General features: G+C 47.8%; 3 protein-coding genes across 13 annotated transcripts in view; all 3 read right to left on the bottom strand.

Moving 5' to 3' along the window:
* Positions 1 to 10,549, bottom strand: part of LOC119221941 (serine/threonine-protein kinase WNK2) — a 37,951-nt gene extending 27,402 nt beyond the window's left edge. For 8 of the 9 annotated variants that reach the window (XM_037478167.2, XM_037478166.2, XM_037478164.2 and 5 more), the window contains exons 1-2: positions 9,970 to 10,549; positions 8,763 to 9,597 (exon numbers count right to left, since the gene is read on the bottom strand). In XM_037478167.2, the coding sequence (XP_037334064.2) occupies positions 8,763 to 9,413 (651 nt within the window). In that variant the 5' untranslated portion in view covers positions 9,414 to 9,597; positions 9,970 to 10,549. The remainder of the gene's footprint in view (positions 1 to 8,762; positions 9,598 to 9,969) is intronic. The other variant, XM_037478168.2, reaches the window with a different exon arrangement.
* Positions 10,550 to 17,598: 7,049 nt separating this feature from the next.
* Positions 17,599 to 21,468, bottom strand: LOC119222053 (caspase recruitment domain-containing protein 19-like). The gene is made up of 6 exons (XM_037478391.2): positions 21,385 to 21,468; positions 19,868 to 20,013; positions 19,376 to 19,532; positions 19,062 to 19,118; positions 18,640 to 18,705; positions 17,599 to 18,525 (listed from the first exon to the last, which is right to left on the bottom strand). The coding sequence occupies exons 1-6, from the start codon at positions 21,389 to 21,391 to the stop codon at positions 18,422 to 18,424; spliced, it is 537 nt and encodes a 178-aa protein (XP_037334288.2). The 5' UTR covers positions 21,392 to 21,468; the 3' UTR covers positions 17,599 to 18,421.
* A 437-nt stretch (positions 21,469 to 21,905) lies between these two features.
* LOC119222031 (sushi domain-containing protein 3) lies at positions 21,906 to 26,868 on the bottom strand. 3 transcript variants are annotated; one of them, XM_062562580.1, is made up of 5 exons: positions 26,394 to 26,868; positions 24,377 to 24,571; positions 23,630 to 23,777; positions 22,824 to 22,982; positions 21,906 to 22,730 (listed from the first exon to the last, which is right to left on the bottom strand). In XM_062562580.1, the coding sequence occupies exons 1-5, from the start codon at positions 26,410 to 26,412 to the stop codon at positions 22,406 to 22,408; spliced, it is 846 nt and encodes a 281-aa protein (XP_062418564.1). In that variant the 5' UTR covers positions 26,413 to 26,868; the 3' UTR covers positions 21,906 to 22,405. The 3 variants fall into 3 exon arrangements, with proteins under 3 accessions (XP_062418564.1, XP_037334259.2, XP_037334258.2); XM_037478362.2 differs by lacking the exon at positions 26,394 to 26,868 and adding an exon at positions 25,714 to 26,038; XM_037478361.2 differs by lacking the exon at positions 26,394 to 26,868 and having other exon boundaries at positions 24,377 to 25,703.
* Between the last annotated feature and the right edge of the window lie 1,037 nt (positions 26,869 to 27,905).

A 27,905-nucleotide genomic window follows, 5' to 3' on the forward strand; every position in this document is an offset into this window, starting at 1 on the left:
TGTCATCACGCACACACACACACACTCACTTCACAGCATCAGCCACAAAAAATGCTGAATCATAATATTTATGGAGATGGATTCGTCACATCTTACCACTGAAAATGACATATTCCAAATGAAGGGCATGGCCTTTAGCCTAGAAATATACACAGATTCCAGTAGCCTGAGGGCAGGTGAATACAAAATAATCCCTTTCCATTTTATTACTGTAAAAGATGGTAGACAATAGCCAGATGAAGAACGTTACTGTTACTTGTTCTTCTGAGTTTGTATCTCTATGTGGAAATGCACTTATTGTACGTCGCTTTGGATAAAAGCGTCAGCTAAGTGACATGTAATGTAACGACTTACATCGCTATTCTGAAATATGCAATGAGTAAAATTCAATTATTATATTGATTGGGCTTTAGTATTCAAAAATAAATCTGTATAATATGCCAGAAATTTTGCAGGACTTTATTTTACATGATTTAGACATATGATTGCTGTAAATATCTTTGCCACTTTGGCACTAATATGGGATTACCTTATTATCAACCACCACTAAAGTCCCCTCTCTAATAACCCCCTCTCAGGTCAGGATTAAGTAAACTTCATTAGTTGTAATTCTAAACAAAAACAAGTATGACCTTTTTTTTTTTAAATCAATGTCTCTTCACAGCTTTGTGCTAATTAACCCCCCCTCTCCCCCTTTTAACTGGCCTTATCTTGATCCTTGGTTAACAAGAAGCCGATTAGCATCATATGGGTTTAGCAACCATAGCGTGACAGTGGTTTACAGTACATTCAAACAAGCGTGACTAGAAAAGCTAGACAGCTAAACCCAGTGTGCTTGAATAGGTCACTACACGTGTCCAAGGAGATCAGGAAAGAAAAGATTTCTTCCCAGGACGTACTTAGTGACCAAACTACAACCGGACTCTGTTGAAATAAGAGTTTTTAACACTACAATGAGGAGCTTTGGTTCAGTCACAGTAACAATGTGTTGCTCTATAGATCCACTCAGTGATTCTCTTTGAGACCAGAGCATCGCCTCGTTTAGACATTTCAACGATGAGGACGTTCGGAAAGAAGGAGGTTTGGAATCTTGGGAGTCGAAGGTTTGCCAGGCTTCTGGAAGCGTGCAAAATTTCCAGGTCCACCCTACAAACCGTCCTCAATATTAAACGGCGATTGCTGCAGCGCCGGAGGAACAGAAGCTGGCGCCGGGCGAGCCGGCCCACTGCCCACAGGTGAAGTGCGTCCCATCAGTCACGGCTGCAAGGGAATTATGGCCAGCAGCTGTGTGCCGGTCACTCGGTTATCTCCACCTTCCCTGTTGCCCCGATATAAATCCACTCTGCACCCAAGCTGGGCCGATTGGTCAGCCTGGCATCCAGGACGGCACTAAAGGATCCTCTCGTTTGTCCACAGCCGCAGAAAGTTATTCAATTATGTAGTGCCCTATATTCAGTCTCTAGCTTTAATTAAAAAATACCGGTTCAAGCGGTATACCGGAATAAGATCTCCCTACGGTATGAATTTCTCACGTACCGTGTAACACGTGCCGGTGTTACACCAGAACAACTGAAGTTGCTCTTTGGCAGGCGGCAGATTTTATTTTTACACGTGGAACTTCCGCGGTCGGAGCTAGTTGTCTTACGTGTTGAGATTGAGTCATGGTTATAACTTTATTTGAATGATCAACAACAAACTCTCTTTAACAGGGTCACCACGACACAACAGCTTGTGACACATAAACAATTTGTAACACTAATAACTATACATCTATAAAAAAAAAATACCCCTGGGTACACACAACAAGAAGTAACTCTGTTGCTACATGAAAACACAGAAAAGAGAGATACCAGAGGAACAACGAGAGACCAGAGATGCACCAACACAACTTGTGCCCAAGAGAGGAGCTGCAGCGTCTGTTTGGAGGGTTTTTGGTTTTGGAAAATCCAACGTAAGTTACCGTCAGAATGTTTCTTAATACCGTGATATGGATTATTGGCCATACTGTACACACACACACACACACACACAAACCCCACCCAGAAACCTTAGCCAACAGGAAAGAAACAACAACGCGTTACTGCACCGCTGCGCTTGGGCCCACAAGGAAGTTTATTGCAAAGGTGTTTGAGTGTGTAACTGTTTGTGTGTAACATTTGTCTAATCTGAAGACGGAAAGTAAATGGCTAGATCATTTCCCATAGCCCAAGGTTATGTGTTCACATTGTTTTGTCAATAGAACAATCCAAAACACAAATAGATTAAATGACATTACATAAATCAGAGAAAATGTCTAAATGCTCAGCCTTGAGAAGCTGGAACCAAAGAGTTTCTCTTTCCAGAACTAAAGCAGATAACACCGCCTGTTGGTGTACTGGCACAGCTCATCTTAGAGACACAATGAAACAGAAAAAGACTGGGTGGGGGAGGAGGAGGGGGGGGGGGTTACATGGTGGTCTTATGAACAAAGAATGCCTCCTCCTTTAACATATAAAATAAATACTTTCATGAAATTAGAATGTAAAGAGAATATGGATTATCTTACCCAGAAAAGGCCACATATTCAACTAGAAATGTTCACTCAGTAGAGTGCAGCCTTCTGTAAGGTATCGGAGAGGTACTCCGCACTAGGTGGACTGGTACTCCAGGTAGCTGTTAGCCAAACACAATGTCCAAAATAATAACAGTGAGTAAGCCCTTTCCAACCCCCTGCACAGCTGGCTGGAGGTCGGCGATGCACTCAGCTGTGTAATCATTAAATGCTGCTACCAGCCAAGGGCCATTTAAGAGTGGTGAGTGAGGAGTACGCAGGCAGTCTATAGACGATAAACAGTAAAACAAGGTGTTCTGAGGGAGTGTGGTGTCACCTCGACCATGAGAGCTCCTTGAGCACGCAGTTATAACTGGCCACCCGAAATATTCAGCAGTTTGCTGCAACAAAGTGCATGATTGGACGGTTGGAAAGAAAGTGGTGCACACTTACTCTCACACACACACACTCAACCTCTCCCCGGGCCTACACTCGACCAAGATAATGAGTATGATTACCGCTCAGGCCAACATCCAAGACGAGATGCCAGATCCCAAACTTCAAAATCCCCTAAATATTCGATGTTTCGATCACAGCAAACCGACTGGTGAACCTCACTCCCCCAGAGATCAGGGATTCACTGAAATTCACAGCACGCTCCTCTTTAGTGCTGAAACTATTTAAACGCATGCATCCTTATTTGTGATGGGCAAAAATCTAAATAGGCCACGTTTTCTAACACACTCTTTTAACATTTTAAGGATCGGAGGCACAACAGCTGATGGTGATATTTTTAAGAAACAAACTCCTGCAGACAGTCAACATGCATAATGCTAACACAGTAGGAACCAATCCTAGTCGAGACATGAGGGACTGTTGCAAGCCAACAGCGCCCACGTGCACCTTCTCCTGCATCACTGATGATGAAGGTTGGACCAGAGACGGAGCAGAAGGGAGTGGTGTGCCAGGTAGAGATGTTCTAAGCCAAAGTGGGAGGCATGGCCGAACCTTCCCTCGACCACTTCATCAGCCCCACTGCAGTGTGGGGGCACCGAGCCAGAGGCACGGCCTTGATTCCACACAATACCTTGAACCAGACTAAACAACACGCAGGCAGCAGCAGTCTTTGTTAAGGTCAGAGATGTACTAAGCCAAAACTTTCAGCTGAGTGAAATGCATCAAGCGGTCAACTGTATCAGTTACCAATACCCCGGGTTGCCTGGGATGAAAAGAAAACATAGCAGCAGGATACGCTATCTTAATAAAATAATTACTATATTAGCCGCTGGAAAAGTATCAGGGTTTCACAGCAGAAAATAGCACAACTTCAGCAGGAGAAAGGAACCACTGAGAAGGAGGAGTGAAAGTGCTGCACGGTAAAAAAGATATTTTCTGTTAACTAGTAGAAACATGTTTGATAACGGAACCACAACATCTGCAGTAACAACCTACAAAAAAGTACTTAGATTGCACACGAGCTGTACAGTCCGCTGCATCTTTTTTCCCCCTTTTCTTTTACTCATCATTCAATTATTAAAGACCTTTTAATACAAGTCAACCTGGTAACACATCACCCCAAACTACGGCCTCTAAAAACAACCACATCCACAAAGCAAAGACCGTCCTGCAATGGCATCACCCGTGTCAAATCCTAGGCCCCAAAAAAATCCCTTCACAGACTCTGAGTGAAAGGAATACCAAAAAGGTCAAGGCTGCCATTACTGTGTCACATTATGTAGCCTTTTATTGTTTTTGGAACTAGGAGCACCGGGGAAACCTACAATAACTATGCCCACTTTTCCTTAAATTGCCATTGTATATGATGAGAAACACAGAATTTGTTGTGTGTGTGCGTTTCTGTCCCACTCTGACAACTTGTGGTGCCAATTGCATTCATCACAAGCTTAAAAAGTAACAACTGATTCATCGGCAGCACAAAGCTTTATCATTTTGCCAGAGGCGCTGAAGGTGGACACCATGGCTGTCACAAGGAATCCCAGAACCATCCCTGTCATTGCGCATCGTCTCTGGACCCAGAGAAAAGGCAGTGAGAGAGAGCGACCTCGTACAACACGCTGGTGTTTTTACAGTCGATGGAACTCATTCACTTGCGGCAACAGAACATGGAGGCGCACATCCTTTAATTCGTAATGGTTGGTCGAGCTCCTGTATTTGGGGCTTGTGGCCATATGATTTGATCGGCTGCTCCACACTCAGAGAGGAGAGACGGACTCGCCTACGGACGAGCAGGAGCACGTTGCCTAATAATTCATTTATGGGCTATCAATTTTGAATTTGAATACATAACCACAGTTCAGTCCAGTTCAAAGAAAAGCAGGTTCATAATAGCAAAGAACTATATTTATTATGTGGTATTTTTGTTTGTTAAAGCTAAACAGTAAAAAAGCGAAATATAGTTCAGGCATTGAACATATATTATGAGCGCTCATGATGAATGTGAAGATACAAGTGGCCATTTGTTTTCCACTCATAGTTACGTAAATAGCTTAGTGACGAAGAGGTCAACACGAGTGTGCATCTAAAGAAGCCCTCGTCTTCATTCCACAGAGCCTATAGTAAGCAGGAGGCTTTAAAACCATGTCAAAGGTGCTGCAAATTCATTCACACAAATCACCTTTTTAAAATCCAACAGGGATTACACGTCCTAATGAGCTTTGGTACACTTTCCGTTCAGGGGAGGTCAAAGGCCGTTTAGGCTGCTTGTATTTTGTTTGGTTCAAAGTTAGACAGCGAGAGTGTGTGTATGCTAGAGGTGTGTATCTGGAGGTTGCTCACTGACTCCTACAGCGAGTCAGGCACAGCCTTTTTGGTATTGTGGCCTTCTCGTCCAGATGGAACAAGGGAGCACACGGGGACACGGAGGTCACATGGTGCAGGTGCATTTTTGGGGGTTTTGTGTTAATATTTACCTTTAGTTACAAAATTGTGACAATGTAAAATTACTTTAAAAGGCCATCTACTGTTTTAAAACAGTCTCAGAAGGCCAATTCTGAGATCTGAGTCCAATTTACATCGTGAACTCAAAGAATGTTATAGTCCATTTTGCCTCTTTTTCCACATTTGGAATTTGGAATAATGAACAACGGTGTAGCTACCTGGTGATGGAAAGGATGCTACTTCAACCCTCACCCAGTTGTTTTAGTTCATGAAAGGGGGCTGAAACATTTTGGCTCCCTAAAAAGTTCTCACTTCTGGTCGCAAAGCCAACGAAAGAGATGGCCACGGCTAAAATGCAGAACTCGAGCCTTTAAAACAATCATTTCACGGTCGAAGACGTCACCGCGACCATGTCCACTTCTTCATCTATTTGAATAAGGAGAAATGCCTGCGGGCGCGTCTTCATACCAAATGGGCTTTGACCGGGGACCCACTTGAGCATCTCAAGCTTTGTTTTCATTCTTGCTGTCAGACAAGTCAAGACTGGATAGTCGCCGAGCAGGACACGATTACCCAGCGAGATATCCATCAAATACTCAGAAACACAGAAGGGTCCCTAATAAACATGGCACCATCTAATCTAGTGTTTAGAACTAATAAGTTGACCTCCCCAGCCACCATGGCATTCGCAGAGTCTGTTTAGTTCAACGATGGCCGTGGTATCCAGACTTCATCTACAGAACAACAAGCTCCCTGCCAAACACGCAGGAAGTCTGCACAAAGTCAGAGTGAAACTTTGCGCATGCGGCATTAAACACTGAGATAAATATCTGTACACAGAGCCACAATTGGCAGAAGCAGGAATTCCATTGAGCAATGATAAAAAAGCAACAAGAAAAATAGAAACATGCGTTTTACTCAAAAAAGAAAAGAACACCTCACAAAAGGCATCTTTCTCTCTGACCAAGCTCCTTGCCTGTAGCAGGGCCATCTGTGTGATGCCAGCGGCCTGGCACACAGGGATGTAGGGGGGGGTGGGAATGGGAGGAGAGGGGAAGGGGATTTAGTGAGCGAGCGTGAGAGAGAGAGAGAGAGAGAGAGAGAGAGAGAGAGAGAGAGAGAGAGAGAGAGAGAGAGAATAAACACGGAACCAGATTACAATTTCGAGGAGGAAGGCCATGTGACCACTGGAAGGAGGGAAAACAGTGGAAAATCACAGAGTCTCGTCTGGCTCCTTGTGAGACACAGAGAGCTCCTGTGTCTCACACACTGAGCCGGATAAAGATCGACATGCATGACGAGAGCATCTTTTCTCTTTGGGGAGCAAATGTAAAACCAGTTGATACTTGAACTATGCATTGAATTTGACAGAGGTCATATGGTGCAATCACGGGTTTTTGGTTTAGACAACCAGTCTACCCACGACAACATGGGTTAGTTGTAACCCAAAGGCTGAGCCCCTCAGAGCTAATAGGGTGCTTCCAATGTAGCCCCTTTAAAGTCAAAGGTTAAACAGACCCAAAGTTCAATTAAATAATCAATTTACTGAAATGCAACAAACAAGGAAAGAAACTAATGAATTAATCAGCTTACTCGATAAAAAAAAAAATACATTTCATATTTAGTTTTGTGCAGACCTTCCACACTATTTGAGGGACCAAATTCAGCCCCACTAATAGTTTATTATTAAACTGACTGCCATAAACCGGGTAAAACCCACTGGACGGTCGATTCAATAAAGGCAGCTTTAGTGGACATGAGATCATGGTTCTGATCAGCGGAGGAAAGGCCCCGCATGAGACTTTATTGATTCAGGCACAAAGTCTCAATTAATGGGTCTGATCCGCTCAGTAAGCTAATGAAACACATTGATCGGGTCACGGCAGCATTTTGTTTTTCCAATTGCTTTCGTGGAAGAACCCAAGCGTAAAGCTGTACCATATAAAAAAAACAAAAAGATGAGAGCATGCTTGTGAGAACGGACCCTTTGTTCTGTGATTAAGATTGGATATTCTCTGTCCACTGGAGGAGGTATTAATGTGTCACCGGGGGAGAATAAAACACGGGTAATTGCTTCCCGTTCCACATCCTACCCTCTGCTGAGCACAATTAAGCGTTGTCAGGTTGAGGGAGATCTGGGGTTGCTCACCACCCCAATCAGTCTGCATGACACTGTTACACAGATGAAGTCATCACGCCTCTCAGCACTGCAACACATCTCCACTCATTGCTATGCAGTCGTCTTCACAGTCCTCTCCAGAGATAAGGAGTGTCGCTGTGTCTAGATAGCAACCCCAAAGAACAGGTTTCGTTCGATGCATTCTTCAGTCACTCGAGCAACTGACGCAGCAGGTTATCAGAAGAGTAGGAATTAGTATTCACCGAGGCCACGGGGCCACCACACTGCTCCCAGCAGGCTACAGCGCACTTCGGCTGCTTCCTGTGGGCCGGCCTCCTGTTGCACGGAGGGGAGCGAGGCAGCGAGCGGCACAGCTCAAAACGTGCACGCACACTAATGGGACACACACATACATATTAGATAGTATACACACACACACACACAAAAGATCCCCTGCGATGCCAACCCAAATAACTGCATTATCAGTTGGGCAAAAAAAACATGGTTGAATATAGATATAGAAATATCGCAACCATTTTAATCGGAACGTTAAAAGAACAACAGAGCACGGTAGAAGCTCTTTCTTTGAGTGGGGCCACTCATGCTTACAGTTGTCCCTCTTAAGCCTCCTGGGACACAGAGGGAGGTAATCCCTCCTGCAGTCTCCAAAAGGAAGAAATAATTAGTTAATACCTCTGCACAGTCAAAGCTGGTGATTTTCCTCCCGACGGTGAAACGCGAGACAAAATAGACACTCCTTGTGCCATTGCAAAAACTGCTGATGACCATTAGCTAATCAAGTCAGCGGATAATGCTTGTCGATCACTTTACCCCGCGTAAACCTTTAACATTTTGTGGGAACCCATTTGCAACCTGGCTGACTCCTCCCATGAGTCGGATTGACGTCTCCCTGAAGACATCTCCATTAGACTAACCATCATGTGAACCTTCAGTCAGGCATTCCACTCACTTGCATTAATCACAGATTGCACGAAAATTAACTTATGCATTTCTCGTAGAGAAGGAATGTCTAGGTATTACTTTAAGTGTCTCCCACGCCCATTCGCTAGAGTGATAATGAGAGAGGGGGGGGGGGGTGCAAGGGTGGTGCAAGGGGGCTGCGGAATATGCGTCGTCTGTGCAGCATCTAGCTGCCACTGCCTGGGTGCCACAAAGATAGATTGTACATTTAGATGTGCGGTTCCAGTTCTTTACCTGCAGCTCGCACCAGGCCACCTCCACCCAGGTCTCAGTATCCAGGCCCTTGTAGACCGTCTTGAAGGAGCCTCTGCCCAGCTCTATGTCAAATTTGAGGAACCGTCCCCCCGGAGATGTGGAGACCGCTTTCATCTCCGCCTCCTCCTCGTTCTCCTCGCTGGCGGCCTTGATGGCGGCTTTGCCACCATCACTGCACGCGAGGTTCGAAGCATCCCCGCTTTTATCCTTCCCCTCGTCGGCACTGGCGCTCTCTGTTGCGCTGTCCTTTAGCCCGCCTTGACTTTCGGTGCTGGAGCCTTCCTGCGGCCCGCAGCTAGTCCCTCGCGCCCTGTCCACTATCGTCCGCAGGTTTATGTTCAGGATCTTATTCCGGTTGTCGCACTCGGGTGCTTCAAAGGCCTGCTCGTCTGCCTCAGAGAACCACAGGCTTCTCCTGATGAACCTCTGGTGGACGTTCCTCTGATAACTGCTGGAAGGGTCGACGATGGGGTCGCTCCCGCCTCTCACTGCAGAGTCCACGAGGCGGGCAGTCCCGTCAGCATCGGCCTCCAGCATGTCGGCGGGGAGCGGGCGCTCAGAGTCGGGCTCCCCGGGCGGACGCTTGGGTCCTCGGCGGGCCTCGGAGTTGGAGTCGGCCTCCGGCTCCATGGTCGATTGTCCCTGGGCTCGGTCACTTGGGTTTCCAGGTCATTCGTGCCATGGCCAGGCGTTCCCAACGTGCAGATTGAGGGGCGAGTACCCGCAGCGCCCACTCGGTGACGCAGTTTGCCAGCGGAGGCCCCTAGCGACGGTGCGATGGGTGACGAGACGAGATTTCATCCGATAGCAGGAGCTGCACAGAGAAGGAGAGAAGAGAAGAAAAAAAAAGAAAAGAAACGTGACCAGTTAGAGAGACAAAATTCAACCGTTGTGGTCGCGTGGGCCGATGCGGCGGGGCCGTGTTTCGGGCTGATGGAGAGCCGATGAAAGATGGTGGATGTCAGTAAAAGCGGTTGGATGAAAAAGACAAGCCCACGAAATTATTTAATGCACATATATCGTTAGCAGAAGCAAACCGGCCCTGACGACGCACGTTAGCTTGAAGTTTTACTATTCAGAGCCGACGTTTTTTTAACCGTTAGTCAGATAACAATAAATGAACTTAGCTAACGTTAGTACCTCTGACGCTTTTTTATTACACTGAACCAAGGAGGACACGACTTACCTTTTTACCTCTGCTCAGAAGAAATAAAAGACCGGTTAGCGGTAAGGTCCAGCGTGGGGTGTGGAGGGGGGGCAGCCCGTGGGAAGGGGTCCAGAAGGGAGGGGGGGCAGCCCGCTAACGTTAGCCGGTTGTCCAACGCCTAAAGAGGTGCACTTTAAAAACGCCCTATCGGCTCCGCGTGCCCATTTTCTCGCAAATAAAAAGACCCACGTCAAACACACTCGGGGTACAGCTCGGTCTTTGCTAAGTGGACACAGACCTCCCGCCCCTTATTAACCAGACGGCCATGTCGAATATAACGTCTTTAACGTCCGTCAGGGTCCTCGCATCCCCCGTCTTCTGTCTTCAGCGGCGGATACAGAGCTGACGGTGACGTGAGGCGGAGCGTGTAGTTTAAAGACCACTTTGGGACGCGGGAATTTTCCACTTTCTGTGCCCCCGGCGATCGGCGATCAACTCGCACAGACAACTGTTGTTGTTGTTGCTTCGCTTGCAGCCGCCTCTTCCCCCCATCGGGGCTTTTAACAGACGGCGCGGAGGCACGCGAATGTGGTTCCCTGATCGGCTCGCGCGGTGACCACGCCCCGTGGTAACGGCCAAGAGGAGCCGACCAATCACAGGGCGCGCCGGGAGCCCGGCTCGAAGGCGCTGCGCTTGGTCAACGGACGTGACAGATATCTCACGTGGAAAAACCCACACGACCCTGACTGCATGATTATGTATATACACACGGACAAAGAAGAAAGAAAGAAAATCGTGTTTTTGTGGCACATAATAAAATAACTACAGTCTGCACGTGTGTCTGCAGCTCAAATTCCCAGGCTTTTACCTCTGCAGCTCAAATTCCCAGAGCTGCAGCCTGCAGCTGAGGTGCAGCACGAGCAGCATGGGAAAATGATGATGAGCAGCAGCAACAGGGGAAGTGGGAGGGTGAGGTAAGACTTTTTAAACAATTAAAGAGTGAGCGAGAGAGAGAGAAAGGGGTGAGCCTTGCGATATCAGGCTTTTAAAATAGAACAGATTGTAGGTTGCAGAATTCCCCGTTGCAAAATACCTTGATGCAATTGTTGTGTGTTGTGTTTCCCTTTCTCACTTTGATGTAACTGAATGCAGCCAGCTGCCATGCAATGCATTGTCAAGCTTACATGGTTGCCTCTTTGCTTGAACTTTGTGGTGATCATGTCAAACAATCCAACCCTCTGTGGTTTCTGCATTTTCACTTCTCCTCATAATACATGGTGGGGGGTGGGATGTGTGTGTGGGGGGGGGAGGCAGTCCAGAAGCTTTGCAGAACCATAATGAAGCATGTCACAAAACAAGAAAAAAACATAGCAATATAAGAAAGATCAGCGGCCAGAATGCAGTGTCAGGCGACAGTCTGGTTTCAGCTGACATCTCGTAGCGTCGTTGGTACCTTAAGTGACCTTATAAATAATAAATGCACTGCTTTGTTTCCCCTTCAGCGGCCCACATGCACACACACGGTTTCACTTTTACACACTAGTGTTTATTGTGTTTCATTTGGCAATTGAAGTTGCCATTTGACAAGTGATTACAATGTAGTTCAGATGCCGTTTTTTACAGGCCAGGGAAATGAGCTTCACCCCCATCTTCACGCTCTTTACAGCGCCATTTCGTTTCAGATTGATGTGTCGGTGCTTGTTTGAGGAAGATGGAAGGAGGAAGAGAGAGAGAGAGAGAGAGAGCCAGTATACTTCCCTGCGACAGTCAGAGCTCGGCCACCAGGCGCAGAACGTAATACCCCCATGCTCAATAAAATGAACTTGGTCTCGTTAACAATGTGTCTCCCAGCGTGAGTCGGTAAGAATGGAATCAATCCATCAGCCGTTTTTTGTCGTTTCGCATGCAGACTTCCCAACAGGCTTCAAACATCGGTGCGTTTGTTCCTCTGAAACCTGACACCAATCAGATTCTGCGTCAGACTCAGCACATTCCTCAGCCTTGTCCTTTTCTTTCTGCTGCAGCCGTACAGGTTTTACACCACAACTTTCCCCTGCAGGGAGAGGACATTTCGGACTCTGGACCACTCTGCGACACGGCCATGTTGTCCTCGCGCCGTTGTAAGGCTTTAAAACTAAAAGCCCTACAGAGAATCATGGAAATTAGATTTACAGTCGGGTCGATCCTCTTCTGGAGGGCGGCCAGGGTTTGATGTGTTAGAGAGAGAGGCTGCTGATGCGGCGTGATGGATGGGAGGCAGAGAAGTGCTGATGCATGACAAACAGGAGAGAAATAAAAGCAAAGGAGAGACACCCGTGCGGTTACGTATGCAAGTTTAGTCAACTGAATGCGACTGACCTGCCGGCCTTTGGCCTGGCGGCTCATCGGTTACTGTGAGGATGTGGGGTAAGTTTGGGACTCGACCGTGCCAGTTCAATGAGTTAATTGCTTTTGCTTGGGAGTAAGCCAGAATTAAGTTGGCTTCTGAATGAACAATGAAGAAAAAAGAAAAACTAGGGCTCAATTAAGATTTAAATCTCTGGGATATCCATGCAGGTCCACGCCTGCTGCACTGCAACCAGTTTCCAAGCAGAGATGAAGATGCTTTTTTTATGATGGGAGGCCATTTTCTCCCCACTCGTACTCTGGATGCGGAGGAGAATATGCTGTTTTTTGCAGGAATTGGCACTAGCTTAAATCTCTCCTTGAATTACCTGCGGGCCCTTTAGTTCTTCAGCCCATTCTCCTTTCACCGTGGGAAGAGTTGACTACTATGACAAGCACTAGGTCTGGGACGTCATGTTCCAAATATGGGTCATAAAGATTACTTTACTTTACTTCTAGTTCTACGGGTTTAAACGCCCTAGTTGGGAAGCGCATCGATTTTTTCAATTACAAATATTAATTCAAACATAATGTAATTCTTAAATGAGAAAACAATGCATGTTTCCTACACCTGCTTTTCAATTATAGTACAAGAACTTCTTTAAACACATTACACATACCTTTACATTGGTGACGCCTGATCTGACTATGCAGAATGTGTTAGATTGTGTTGTATGAATCTTTCTGCTCTCATTGAACTGAGAGTTTAAACAGACTCAAAGAGCATCTATCTCTCTCCCTGTCCTCCCCTCCTCCCTCTTCCGTCCGTCCCCTGAGTCTTCTTCAGACAAGGAACGCAGTGTGAATAATTCATCCCAAAAATAAGCATTGAAACCAAGGAGCACCGAGTGATTGACTTAATGAGCGCTTCTCTTTTAGAATGGGCAAAGTAACCAAAGATCTGTAATGGACGGATCTAAGTGTGATCGGAATGAAGGGCCTGGATCAGCTGTATTCATATGTAACATTACATCACACAGAGTATACATACACCATGGCCTACATCCATTATCTTTCTGCCCCCCCCCACCCCCCTCCCCCCCTGTCATTAGCTGCTATCCATGTTGTCACCCACATGATATGAGTACACAGGCAGATTAATCCTGGACTGACTGTATGGTGGCCTTGAGATTTGGCCTTGTACGTGAAAAACACCAGAGCAAGTACACAAGCCCCCCCCCCCTTAGCTCTTTGCTGGTGAGTTTTTGAGAACGGACCTAGTACCCACGGCGGGCCTCCAAACTCCCACTCACAAAAAGCACCACCTCACCGTGGTCTGACACGGGGATAACGCCTCGCCCGGGGTTTGACGGCGCCACGTCATGACAGTGGGCCCACAATCCACAGGCAATGCCACAGCCCCCCCCCCCCCCACACCTGCAGTTGGACTGAAGGGGGAAAAGTTTCTTTTTGAAGAGCTGTTGAAATGTTGTGAGTCCCACCACTGGGGTGTTGTGGCTCGGAGTGAAAGGCATTTGGAGAACCTTTTCCCGGACGTCTCCTCGCGAATCAGCATCTGAAACAGTAGGATTGCTGCCGGTGTCACGTATAATCTATGTCCTGCAAAGGAAAACGGCTTATTACAGGATTCAACATGGTCCAGCGGTTTGCACAACATTAGAATCGATGTGATTACTGAGACCAGATGACCAGCCCTCCCCCCCCCCCCCTTATGTATCAGCCATGCCGGCTTGACTGTTGTGAATCTGCTACAATTTAGCTGTAGTCGTCCATGGAGCAAAATTGAAAGGTGCAGCTCTTCTCATTCTTTATCTCTGTAAAAGAGTTCAGTTTGTAGAGGCTCTGCACGGAGGAAGATAAAGACGCCATCTGCAACCCCAACACAGTTCTTCAGAGCAATGCCGCACCGCTTCCGGTTCCACAAAGAACCCTCCAGACCAAAGCGAGAGGTGCCGTGTGGACTTCCTTCTTTACAGCCACCATTCCTTGTTCTCTAAAGAACCCTTTGAGAGAAAGAACCAAATAACAAACACAAAGAACCATCCAATGTGATCAAATGCTTGTGTAGTGGATGATGCAGCCTTTTAAAGAACCAGTTGAGAACCGTTTATTCTGTGTGTGTGTGTGTGTCTGTGTGTGTGCGTTGGTTAGAACACGACAAACTCTGCTCCCTGCAGCTGCAGGAAGGGGCGGGCTTCAATGTAGAGGAGGAGATTCTCAGCTGTGCTGATTATTTCACGCTCGCAGAGATGCAGCAGGGTTCAGGCCTTCGTCTTCCTCGTCTTCCTCGCCAGTGCTCAGGTGTGAGTCAGACGGTTTGCATCATTTCAAAAAGAGGGGGGTTTTATAATCAGAAACGGGCAGAGTGTTTATCCAGCACCTGCCGGCCCGGTATTTCACACACACACACACACACACACACACACACACATCTGTGCAGATCTGTTGTTACATAACCACCACCCACGCAAGAATCAATAGGTTCTGGAATTCGACGGCAAACTTTGGATTTCCTTTCCATGCGTTTTGTCATCACCTGGTTCATCAGTCAAAATCAATGAATGCTCAATAAAAGGAAAGCAGCTTTAGGGTGCAGGGGGGAGTCGTGGCTCTCGCTCTCCCCGCTTCGACAGGTACACCAGCAGGACGCGGGCTGCTCTGATTTGACGAGGATCGACAAGCGGAGGACTGAGTTCACGGCAGCGCGTGTTCGGGGGGTGGGGGGGGAGGGGGGACAGGAGAGCGAGCAGAAGAGGAGTCCCATGGTCCCATCACAGAACACATCAGAGCTCAATCCTTTCCCTCCGGGCCTTCGTCTCGTCCGTGGGTTCAACGGCCACGTTCAGGGGGGGTCGCACGAACACGAGGATGGGAAAGGTCCGGTCAGTGAACTTTAGCCGGGTCACACCGACTCGCCTCCAACAGGGTGAGCAAATATGGCCGTTGGCAGTGGGGCAAAGACTGTCGATACACACAAAAGATCTATTTCCGTTCGTGCTTTGCATTGTTTATGCTTTTAGTCTGAGAAAAACTCATTTAGGGAAAAGGTTTGTATCGTAAAGTTAGATAATAGTTTTAAAGTTGGTGAGACATACTTACAGATCCATTAGTCTTGTACCTTTTCTGAAATAATAATGGTAACTTTTGGTGAATTTAGGAGAGAAATCTTTGGGGGCAAAAGAAGTCAAATGACAATTTGAGATGTTTTATTTGCATCATACTAATAAAAGATGTGTTATGGAGGCAAAGTAGCCCAAAATGTCCTTACTGATCAGTGAATGAAGCAAATGATGTCGTTGCCTCGAGTGTTTATTTATCCGTTTGTAAATGAGTTCTGAGATGAGAAAGCAGATCATCAGAGCTGTGATTGATCACCATTAATGAATCCCTCACAACTGACTCTGTAACGTGATTTGCACATCGTGGGGGCTCACGTGTCAGAAAGAGGGTCGGGTTCATCATGTGGACGCGCGCCCCCTCTGACAACCCCCCCCACCCAACACCAGCAGAACCCTTGTGAACCCCACTGCTCCTCCCGAGGCTCCAGCTATGCCTAATGGGGCCACTGGTGCGTGATGAGAACGGCCTACATACCACCGCCCCCCCCCCCCCCCCCCTCCAAACCCCACAGGCAGATCAGACAAACCCGTCTCCACAGAGGCTCCTCGCTCCGTTTAACCTTTGCCTCCAACGTTTCACACACAACCTTCTCTGACGTTCTCACAGCGGTGTTTACATGTATCTCTTATCGAGTTGATCAGAATGTTGACAAAGCGCACACACCCACACAAACACACCAGCAGTGATAAAGGAGACGCCAGCTTCCCTCCATCAGCTAACTTTCCCCTGTATGGTTTATTTTTTCATAGGATAAAAAGGCAGACTGTGTTAGTCACACCAAACCATAATTGTGTTGAATATTGTACAGAATGCTCCTCCGCTGATGAACAAATAGAAGACGGGTTAGAAGACAAATGGAAGACGCCCCTAATCGAATCGTCTTTTGTGAGCTATTAATACAAAAATAACTGCAAAAGGTGTGTGTGTCGTCGTTAACGTATTTCAAATGCTTAACAAAATCAGCGGAGGCTAATTTGATGTTTTGAAATGTTTTTTAACATCGTGGCGGTCAGCGTCTTCGTCACGGCCTTTAGAGTCCACCGGCTTAAACGCACACACACACACACACACACACACACACACACACACACAGGTATTCTGCTGCTCACATATATTCTTTATTCTCTTTCCCCACACAAAGCTTCTCTCCTGCCTTGTCTCCCATACACATCCGTGCAGTCAGCATGTTTTTTGGTCCCCTCCTCCCATGACCTGACCCTCCTGACCCCACACCTGACCTACTAACACGCCGACCTCTCCGGGCCCTCAGAGAAGTTTCCAACGGGAAAAAAAAAAAAAAGTCGCATGAAAACCCGCTCGTTCGCCAGAAGGTTCTTCTCCGAAACACCAAGACAGAAACATGAGACAAAGAGGCCCGGCGCGTCCTCCACAACAAACAGGATAGTGGAGACAAACATGACCTCATGCTGTCTGCTTTCGCTGCCCTAGAGTGACCCTGAGCCCCGGCCACACACACACGCACGAATGCTCATTTATTAATTGCATGGCGTTGCAGAAACGCGTCATTGTTCTTTCCCAGACGGCTCAGACCACGAGGTATTATGGACCAAATGCAGGCCATGCAGGGTTTGCCTGGGGTGTGACTTCACTGACCCCCCCCCCCCCCATACTCCCCCCATCCCGAAGCGCGTCTGCGGCCCTGAGCCGGGCCGGTGAGTCAGAGTCACCGCGGAGCCGACCCCGGCAGAACCGCTTGTTAAAACGGAAGCCTTAATTAGACCGTGTTGCAGAGATGTCACTGACACCCCAATTATAGCTTCGGAGCAAACGGCAGTTTAACACGCTCCACCGGGGCAACGCGAGGACACGGGAAGCAGTTCCAGAGGCCGCCGGACACCTGGAGAGCGAGAAAAGCACCTGTCAGACGCCTGATGTCGCGATCCGATTCCTGGTCCTCCTCCACAACTATCATCGGTAACCGTGGAAACGGCCAGCCGAGCAGAGAGCCACACACACTCACACACACACACCTACACACAGAGCTCCATTGCATTGCTGGTTGAGGCAGCAGCGCCCTCTGCTGGATTTGTTGGTGCTGTTCAATGATAAATAATTCATCCTCTCCGTTTCCGGTTCAATGAGAGTAAAAAGTATTCATTCATTGCCAGGAGTGGACAGGGACACACAGGAAACTTATTTTAGGATAATGAAGAACAACGTGTCAGATACAAATCGTTGCAGCACAATGTGGATTTCTTTCATTTATTTGATACAAAGGAACTATACACATCTGTGTAAATCGGTGACACTTCTTCGTCGTACAAGATTTACAATATAAGATACATCCCGAGGTGATGTCAAAATGGGCTTTAGTTGAGCAAAGTACAACAGTGCAATATCGGAACAGTTTCTCTACCACAGTCACACATCAGAAGGCACTGGGGTGGGCGAGCTGGGGGGGAATACGTGTTGCATGTATGAGGTATGAAGTTCATGGTGTTTTCACTTATGTATTATAATTAGACTTCCTGTGGGCGTGTGCAGACTGCACTTGATTGACATCCTGCCGGCTCATTGGTTGGTTTAGTTGTAGCTTATAGGGCGGGGCGATGTAATCGCTAATCATTGCCGTTGGGAGGCCAAGTCCCGCCCCCTTTCCGGTAGAATAAATATGCAAGAACAAGCACAAATTAATATTAAAGTTTACAAAGACAGCGAATAAACAAGAATAATATTGTTTCTCAACTTTGACTATTGTTAATAATTTCTCCAACATGAGGGCCACCATCAGGCAGAGTGATTGAAAACAGCTGTGTGGGTGTGCAGTTACACTCTTGATATCACGCTGCATCTTGGTGGGGATTATTATTGTTCTGTGCGGTCAACAGAGCGAGCAGAGATTCCCTTCATTTCTCTTTTTCAGAGGAAAAGTTCATCAGCCATTGCTTACAAGTGCGTACGATTGTTATCACTGCGCACACAGATTTGGCCACCGAGGAGTGCCCCCCCCCCCCCGCTCTACTCGCGGTGCCACTTCTTAAGCATGTCGGCATCCCGGGGGGCTTCATGTCCTCTGCCTTCCAACCTCGGCGTAGGAAATGAAAACATATTTTGCACCTTTGCTGAATCCCGCCGCAGAGCCTCGAAGAAAAGGACAAGTTTCCCCCTCTGTGAGCGGAACGAGGCACAACAACACATGAAAGAAGAAAAACACAAACAGCGATTGTTTTAAATATAAAAAGAGTGTTTTTTTTCTGCACACTTCTTCATATGGAGACTCACCTCCGTAGTAGTAGAGCATCGCGGCGCCGACCACGAAGCTGAAACAGCTGAGGAAGAACATCGACCCTGCGGAAGGGAAGAGAGAAGATGGCGTTTTCATCGGTGACCGACGACACAGGACCCAACGCAGGACAGAGGAAAGTGTTGGGGGGGGGACCCGAATTCTGAGGCTCGGGGGTCAAAAGCGTTCAGCAGACCGGTATGTTTGTGAAAGAACAAAGCTTAGTTGGGCTTATCATTGACACATTATGTTGTATAATGTTCAATAGAGGATTTTTTTTTAAAATATTAGTATAGTATAGTAAAAACCTCAATTTATGTAAACTATTAATATACATATTTGGCCCAAAAGGTCAAGTTGCACACCCACAAACATAAAAGAACAGAATGGCCACGTGATGCCCTGCGGCGACGGGTCGTACCTCTGTCGCTCTGCGGGTGGATCGCCGCGGCGGTCGTCCGCTTTGGATCAGCCACCTCTAGATCGCACAGAGGGCAAAAGACGGTTATCGGCTAAAGCGCACACTCTAAATAACAGCCCGTGTTGGATATAGGATAAGCCCACACAAGGCCACACAGGGCAGCTGGGCACAGCAGGGGATCCGAGACTCGCCGAACCCTCTCACCTATAAACACGTTGGGTAAACTGCACACTGCAACTTGAAGACGGGTCTCCGGCTCGAAAGCCCTGTGTTTGGTTGACCCTCCCTCCCTCCGTGTGTGTGTGTGTGTGTACCTCTTCGTGTTGCTCTGGACGGGAGGCCGGCGTAGACGTTCTCGGCGAGGATGTGAAGTCCTCTGTAGAATTCGTAACACGCGTCCTCGCCCCTCCCGCGCAGGAACGTCAACAGCTGAGCTAACCGCACCTCGGTGGGAACTCTCAGGTCCCTGAACTGCAGGGGGGGGGAGGGAGGGAGAGACACGCCGGGTTGAAATTCCCCGAAACATACCTGAGTGTACCTGCACACTCAACAGGCCTCTAGAGCCACCGTGGTGAAAAAAAACAAAAGAGGTCAACATCATGGCGGAAAATAATCATTTAACCATCTCCAAAATAGTTGTTTTCTCAAAATAATGAAAGTTAATTAACAATTTATCTCATGTAATTTGAAGAGCATTTCTCATTCCATCACATTTATTTTCTTCCAGCAGCATCAAACTGTTCAAACAGGATGCTTTTTAAAAAAAATCTTTTGTAACAGCGCTGTCAAGCGTAATGCGTAGCGACCCTGCGGGCTTCCTTGTCGCTCAGGATCTGGGGGTAGATCCGGTTCAGCTGCAGCACCAGTCTGTCGACCAGTTCGGTGTCCATCTTGCGATCCGAGCAGAGGAAGTGGGCGTCCCTCTGGAGCCGCTCATGGGAATCGTCAATGTCTAGTCAGTATCGATAGAAATAGAAGACATTAGAGAGGAGATGGGCAGATCAAATGCCCTCCAGCACACACACTGTGTTACAATTAACATTCATCAAGTGGAAAACACAAAGGGAAAAGGGTTAAAGTTGTGGGGTGAGATCACGCACAAATACAAGAACCGACAACGGTGGTAGCGAGCTGTCAATCATAAGTTAGCCCCGCCCTGAAGCCCACCCATTTGAGGACAATGAAATGAACAACACGCTGAATAAGACTTGCGTGTAGAGATTGAGACCATAAACTAATGTTTAAAATGATTACTGAGGGATGTTTTTCTCATAAAAGAGGTGTCACCCTCTGGTGGACATTAGAGAGAACGCGGGTCTTGGTACGGCGTTGGCTTCTCTAACCAGAACCAATACAAACCAATGGCTGAGGTCATGGTGACGACGTCCACTTCTTCTCTACAGTCCGTGGACCTGTGAATTATAGCGTCTACAGAAATCTGACTTGGCCTGCAGATTTGATGTCTAGCCTTGGCCTAAGTAGTTTCTCAGTAAGCTGGTCCTGGCATCAGTCCAGTTCTGAAAATAAATGACTAAGAGGTTTATTCTCCAGTTTAGAAAGGTGAATGCCGGGGCTGTCTTTTTGGCACCAGTTTGAACAACATGTAAACACCAGTTAAAAGTCTGGGCTCTTTGTCGACCGTTCAAGGTATAAAAATGTGTTTTTACAAGCATTAAAAGATGCAGACCCTCTTTTTGACACCAAATCTCACCCCAGCTCAGTGTTGCTGTCACCACCAGATCTCTGGGTCTTCAGCACGGAGATGTGAATGAAGACTGGGCAGCACAACAAAAAGACTGTGTGCAATGAAGCATAAGAGTCACTGAGTCTTGGTGTAGAAGTTTCCTGCAGGGCGTCGATGGGAAGTTCTCAAGAATTTCCACCTTAAACGAGCTAAATTTGACTGATCAGCAAACAGATGCGTAACATTGACATTAAATTAAAGGCTAACGTTTTAACTTTTGAAAAAATGATCTTAAAAAGGGCAAAGAAGAATATCCTGAGTCAAATAAGACTAAAAGAAACGGATTCATCCCAACGTGAGGAGAAAGTCTTCATTTAGCTTTGATTGACGGAGCTTCATCTGTATCTGACATGTGTAGCTGTTCATATTCATTTATATGACATTGGGAATCTGCACAGAAACGCAGTTGGCAGTCAAGTAACACTTCGTCCCACGTGTGTATATCGGCCAATTTGAAAACTCGTTGCCACAGCAACAACGAGGCGTACAACTTTCCACGCGACGAGTGGCGCGCCCGCGGATGGATCCTCTCTAATCCCGAAGCGAGCCGAAGAAACATCTTACCCGCGTTTCACAAACCTGTCATACGGACACAGAGACGCGGCTCGCTCCCTTCCGACAGCCTCCCGGGTCTCCCTTTCCTTGCCTCCCTCCCTCTCTCTCTCTCCCCCCCCCCCCCCTCCGGGTGCGACGGTGACTCCTGTGCGGTTGCATCAGCGCCGCCCCGCTGCGCCCGGAGGGCACGTGACCGACCTCAGGGCCCCGTGGCGATTATCCGTCCGCAGACGGCGGCACTAGATTGAGCAGATTACCAGCGGCTACACTTTCTGTGGCAAACAACCGCAGAGGTCCATCACTTTATTGCATTCCCCTTTATTATATCAGATAACGATTAACGTTGTCATTATTAGTTCAATAATAATAATTCTCATCTTGTGAGGCTAATATATTGTTCAACATGTCACTTAAAATGTCTGTGTATACATATCACACATGGAGTCAAATCACAGCGCATCCTGCAAACATTGGTCCCTCAGAGGGAAATGTACACCATTGGACTCCTTCCACTTCGATGCATAGTCTTTATTAATGTAAATTGTTTAAAAAAAAGAATATATTTACATATACTGACTGGTGCCTTCCTCAACCAACAAACTGAGACGAGTCAAATTTTTAACGTGGACGTCACATTACATCGTGATCATTAACTTAGCCGAAACGCAACAATCTATTATTTGTTTTGTTGTCCATTGTCTTACTGTCCGATGCTATGCACCAATCGCCATGTCAAATTCCTTGTATGTCTAACATACTTTGGCAATAAATGTTCCTGATTCCGGATTTCCTGGAAAGCTCATTTGAGGTCCTTGGACTTTCTTATGTACAGAGAGTGTCTTCTGACAAAGCCAGCCTACTGAAGGTGCCATAGCTCCCCTTTGCAGCCAGAGGGCAGTGTGCCATTATAGTTTACAAAAGGCACGTGCATCTGTCACACTGGTACACACTGGAATGCCTGCACAGCCTCCAAACTGTGCAGAACTGCTCAGTTTGCACAGACCCACGTGTTTGGTCAGTAAACAAGTCCCCCCCACGGTTCTCCTCACACCGATATAATCCGGATGGAAAACTCTTTGGCCGCCTTCGCGTCCCTCGCGCCGGAGTCATCCGCGGCCGCCGGCGGGTCGACTCCCGACGGGCCGCCGCGCCTCCCCCCGTACTGGCGCGCCACGCCGGACACCGCCGCCGAGGCGCGCACCAGGCCCGGGTTGGCGGCCCGGCGGCACTGAGGGGGCCCGCCGGAGATCCTCGCTGGCCCGGGGCTCCTGGGCAGGAGGGGCCGCTCGCAGTCGTAGCCGGGCAGAGTGGAGAGCGGAGGAGAGCGCCCGCATGCGGCGGCGGGTCCGAGCGCGTACTGCTGGTGGCACCTGAGGAGGGCGAGACAGGAAGTTGGGTCTTCGATGGCTTTTTTTCGCGGTCGTACAAAAGAACGTTTCGGCAGAAATCGGCCGGCATCTCACCCGCACGCGGCCGCGGGCCCGGCGGGCCACAGCGACGCCGCTTTCTCCCGGGTGGTGCTGGTGTTGTTGTTGTTGTTGTTCCAGCCTTCCTGGCTGTGGTGAGACCTGCCATCGCCGCGGTGTTGGGCCGGCTCCTCCCACTGCCACATTTCTGAGTCTCTGTTAAGAAAATACATTCAAAGTTGAGTGTTCCCAGCTTGTAAAAGCATTGATGGAGTCCTTCTCCACTCTTCAAATGATGGAAAGAAGATGAACTCAAGTAAATACCACTTTACGATCGGCCCTTATGGTACTTAATTCTACTTCGCTCCAGTTCAGAGTTTTTATTACACTAACAGCTGGTGCACTGTCAGTAAATTGTACAGTTAAACATAGTTACTATTGGAAATACTTGTGTTTTTTCCGTGAGTGAGCCCCTGTCACGTTTGTCTGATCCGAGTGAAGCCAACGCTAAAGTCAACGTGACTCTCTGCTCTCTATCTGTAGCTTCAGGGCGGGGCAACCATGTGACTGACAGGTCGCCACCACAGCGTTGTCTGGTCTGGGAGGACACGACTTTAATCAATTGTGTTTTACAACTCGTGAAAGTTGGGAGTTAATATTTGCCCCAAAGGGTCTTTTTTTTCGCACTGAGCTGAACTCCACACTCAAAGGTTTTGCAAAATGTCTTACGAGGAAGTAAGTGTCTTTCAACACATTTGGTAAAAGTCCAGGTGACCTTCTGGTGAGTATCTGTGACTGTAAGTTTTGTTCCTCCAAACTGATTCTAAGTGAAGTACGTTGTGCTTTTGGCACTTTTAAGTCACCTCTCGTGTTTTTTCCTTTTGTCCTCTTTGATGCAGTCGAGCAAACAGCAGGTGATGAAGGCCACGGACATGAAGAAGATGACGCCCAGGCTCACGATGGATGCCAGCACAGCCACGCGGAAACCATAGTCCTCGAAGGGAGACACGGCTGAAAGCCAGCGAGAAGAGTCATTTCACCTTGCCATATGAGAGATATATTTAACAGGTTCATGCCGCACAACAATTCCTCATCAGACTCACGTTGGGCTTAACAGACATATGATATAAATGTACGCAGGTACTGCCAGCTCATCAAGGAAAACAAACATTTTTGTCTTTCATTTCCTTCAGTTTCGGCTTCTCTCGCGTGATGACTGATTCTGAAACATAATTCTCTGCTCTCACTTTTTCCCCCTCGCTCATCAAAAGAGCAGCTGAAAAAAAAAAAAACATTCCTCTCTACCTCCATTTGCATTTACATTCTCCTTTAATAATGAGCTTCATCCCCAAGCGAGAAATAGTTTTCCCCCCGTATGTGTCAGAAGGATTAATTACAGCAAACCGCTTGCTACCTTAAGTGTCTTTGCGTAACATTGCCGATAGCAACTAATGCCACGTAATGTTGAATAAATATATCGATAATGAGCGGGCTGACAGCTCAGTGCTGCAACTCAATAGAATAGAAGCTTCAGGAGCCTTTTCATCGGCCCTCACACACTTTGGTGATAGTGCCTCGGCTGTGAGCAGGAGGTTTCCGTTGCCACTCACGTTTACAGTAGGTGTTCCCCACCCAGTGGGTGCTGTTGGAGTCCATGACGCACGTCATCTCCAGTCCCACCAGCTTGTGCCTGGCCGGGCACTGCAGGGAGATGACCGTGCCCACGGTGGTGCCGTTCCCCTGGATGATCCTCTGGGTGCCCAGGGCCGGCAGCGGCCTGAGGGTGCACTGGGCCTGGGTCCGACCTGTGAGAGGAGACAAATCATTAAGGCAAAAGGGGACTGGGAGCCAAGCTAAAGGGCCGGTTATCATACAGCGCAGTGTATTACAGGCGGAGGAGAGAGGAGAGCGTCGCTTCATTCGTCACAAAAAGCGGATGGAATGCAAATAAACACGATGACATCATGTCGGGGATTTCCAACGGGAGGACGATGTGTTCGGGGCACCTGCTTCTGGGTTTTCACAAGAAAAAACCTGTTGTTTGTTCCTCTTTAGTGACTATTTAAATGAAGAGAAACCCCTGTAAAGATGTGAGGAGGGAAAACGCGTGGTTCACTTGTGTCACCACAAGGGGCGTCAGATCACAACTAAAGTTTGTAGCATGAAAGTCAGGTGAAAACAAGCTCATTTTCACTAAATAAATAACCTAGCTTCTCATTTTACTGACAGTAGACCGACTTAACTGTAATAAATAGCACTAACCCGTCATATTCAATTTGATATTGTGAAAAATTAAAAAATAAAATGAGTATAATAAGCAAATGAAAATAAATAAATGACTGAATGATACGACCAGAATGATGTGATCTGTTGTAGAAACTTAATGTTCACTCAAACACGTCAACTGTGTTTTCATTACTCGTCGTTAAGGTGAAAAGGTTTTATTTTTATTGTTTTCATTGTTTTTACATTTCATTTGGCCCTGAGTCAGCCAGCAGCGAACAACACTAAACTACGATGTAAAGGAATAAAAGTGAAACGATTACGAAAGATAAAAATACACAAAAGCTTACGGCCACGTTCTATCATTATTATTATTATTTTTTATTAATGGATTTTTATTTAGAATCACACCCATTAACGCAAAAATAGACACTAGTCTGATAGTATGATGCAGAGCATTACAGTCTATTTATAGGTGGATTTACAGCGGATGAAAGTGTCACTAGTCCCTGAAGAGCTACCACACCGAGAAATAAAGGTCCAGCTTTTACACACTGTACACCTCTTCACAGTTTGCACAAGAGCCTCCCTCACAACACACATCGTTGTCAAATCCGTTGTTTTATTGATGGAGCTGGACTGAGCGCAAAGTGCGTGAAACACAGCCCTCCGTCCCACACGCGCTCCCGCGCGCTAATACCGGTTGTGGATCGTTACTTCTTACCCGACTTGCTCCGGTCCCGGCGGTCATCCTCGGACGTAGAATCCGTCCGGGGCACGTCTGCTATGGAAGCTGTGGCCGCTGACATGGTGGCGTCCCTCTAGTCCTCCCCCCCCCCCACCCCTCACCCTTGGTCGGCTCCCTGGTTGTGCGTAAAGACTGCGCAACGGGGCTCCTCTGCGCCCGGTGCAGGGGCAACTAGTCGGGATCCCGCGTGGCTGGAGTCGTGCGTGAGCTCCCCCCCGCCCCACGTCCCCCGCGCGCTTCGATCCTCCTCTCGATACCTTCCAGTCCAACAGACCGTCCTGCGCAGAGTCCCGCCGCAACGTCAACGTGTTCTAATTCGCAGTTTCACAGAGCGCGCACTGGCGCGCGCGCGCAAAAGAGAGAGAGAGAGAGAGAGAGAGAGAGAGAGAGGATGACGAGAGACGAGGCGATCGGTCGAGACCTTGTCGACCAAAGCTAAAAGGGACTGCGTGGATTAACAGCGGGTCACGTCAGGCAGAGCAGGACACTGACGAGCAGCTGCAGCGCCAAAAGACACTTGAAATCAAATAGAAACATGGATGTCGCGTTTGAATCAGGATGTGGGGCTTCAGTCAGTGTCATGGAACATAACACACACAAGGACATGCTGTAACTAAGACTCGTCTATGGGGCCACTGAGAGATCAGCTCACTTACTGAAGTTTGGGCAGATCATCACAGAGCTCGGGGGCCCAGATGCAGGATGCTCGTTTAAACGAGGATGCAGCAGGCGGCCGAGGCCACATGCAGATGACGGTGAAAGACCGATAACGGAACAGAGACTGGGGTTCTATAGAAGATGTGAGAGACACAGTTTCAGGAGAATGAGCAGTTCTTGGAAGACACGTGACATGCGCGGTGAGCGGCCCTCTGAACGCCTCACACCTGTTTCGGATCACTTCTCTGTCTCTCGCAGTCGGGCTGAGGCCTTGTGGCGGCGAAGGTGACATCCGGTGGTATGAACCATGAAACTCTTTCTGCTCTGGCTCCCGACTGCGTCTCTGAGTGGATAACCACAGCTGACCGGCTAACGGTGATGCATAAATGAAACAAAAAGAATCCATTTTCAGAAAAGAGAAAAAAAGAAAACACTCCTGTTTCCCCTCTGCGTCCCTGTCTACTTCTGGGCCCTGTCTAATTCTGGTCTGCTGTGGGTGATAAGTGTCACCACAGACCCAGTCCCATCCACCTGAGCCCCCCGCTATCACACACACACACACATACACAGGGAGCCTGTGTTGAGACAGCAGACCTCATCATTCATGAATATATTTGCATAGATGATTAGAGAACTCAAGGATGTTATGTTAAAAAAAGAAAAAGCACATCTTGTGCCCTGCGTGTTAGGGATGATCTGTCTTCTCCAGGGTGGATCTCCACTCGACGACTTAGGAAGCTGATGTTTCCTGGTTGCCTGCAGGGACCAGATGTCACTACTAAGTCTCCAAAGCTGGAGTTCAGCGCCCAAGTATCCCAGGCGTTTATGACTGTGAGACAAATGTGCACAGTGACACCAGGCTTCATCCTGTGCAGCCATCTAGAATATGAGGAGGAAGAAGAGTGACGGGGACATTATGAGAAACCATCAAGAACAGTTAATGTGTTCTTCAGTTCTCACCTCAACCTGGGCGTGTGTGCTCTGAAGTCTGTGCACTAGGGGTAAAAACGAGGCAGATGAGTCTGTTGGTGACCACTAAAAGGCCCAAAAAGAAAGATAGCAGAAAGGAAGAAATGGCCGACGTGAGATTCAAATGACCACAAAGAAAAATGCCCTCCGGCTGTTGCTGTTTTTATTCTTCTCCTGATGGGACAGGAGAGGCGGAGGAAAGGTGAGAACGGTCAGCCTCCGTGTGTCCGCTCTTCCCCTGACACAGTGGGACACACAGTGGGACACACAGTGGGACAGACTGGGGGACGCTCCATCACACGGGTAATTAGGTGGAGCAGGGAAGGGCCCCCCTGTCTCACACTGCCAGCGCCCCCGTCAACAGCGTGCCGCTCCGATCGGGCCACATATGGCTGGAGGTCTGGGTGGAGGCGGCTGAAGGTGCCCTCTCCCAAGTGCCTTCTGTGTAGTTAGTCCGCAAAGTTATAAAACAAACACCGTCCACGAGGTCATTATTTTGTTCAAAGGTTTGTTCTACAGAGGAGCTGAAGATTGTTGAGCCA

The sequence above is a fragment of the Pungitius pungitius genome, chromosome 1, assembly GCF_949316345.1.
Source record: "Pungitius pungitius chromosome 1, fPunPun2.1, whole genome shotgun sequence".
NCBI classification, from domain to species: domain Eukaryota; kingdom Metazoa; phylum Chordata; class Actinopteri; order Perciformes; family Gasterosteidae; genus Pungitius; species Pungitius pungitius.

Coding starts and splice junctions, on each gene's coding strand:
- LOC119222053 (XM_037478391.2), bottom strand. Junction 19,533..19,867: donor GCGACAAGGAAGCCCGCAGG/GTCGCTACGCAT, acceptor CCCCCCCTGCAG/TTCAGGGACCTGAGAGTTCC. Junction 19,119..19,375: donor GTCCAGAGCAACACGAAGAG/GTACACACACAC, acceptor TGTGCGATCTAG/AGGTGGCTGATCCAAAGCGG.
- LOC119222031 (XM_037478361.2), bottom strand. CDS start 24,686: ATGAAGCGACGCTCTCCTCTCTCCTCCGCCTGTAATACACTGCGCTGT. Junction 22,983..23,629: donor AAAAGGAAAAAACACGAGAG/GTGACTTAAAAG, acceptor TTTTCTTAACAG/AGACTCAGAAATGTGGCAGT. Junction 22,731..22,823: donor GGGCCCGCGGCCGCGTGCGG/GTGAGATGCCGG, acceptor CGCCCTCCTCAG/GTGCCACCAGCAGTACGCGC.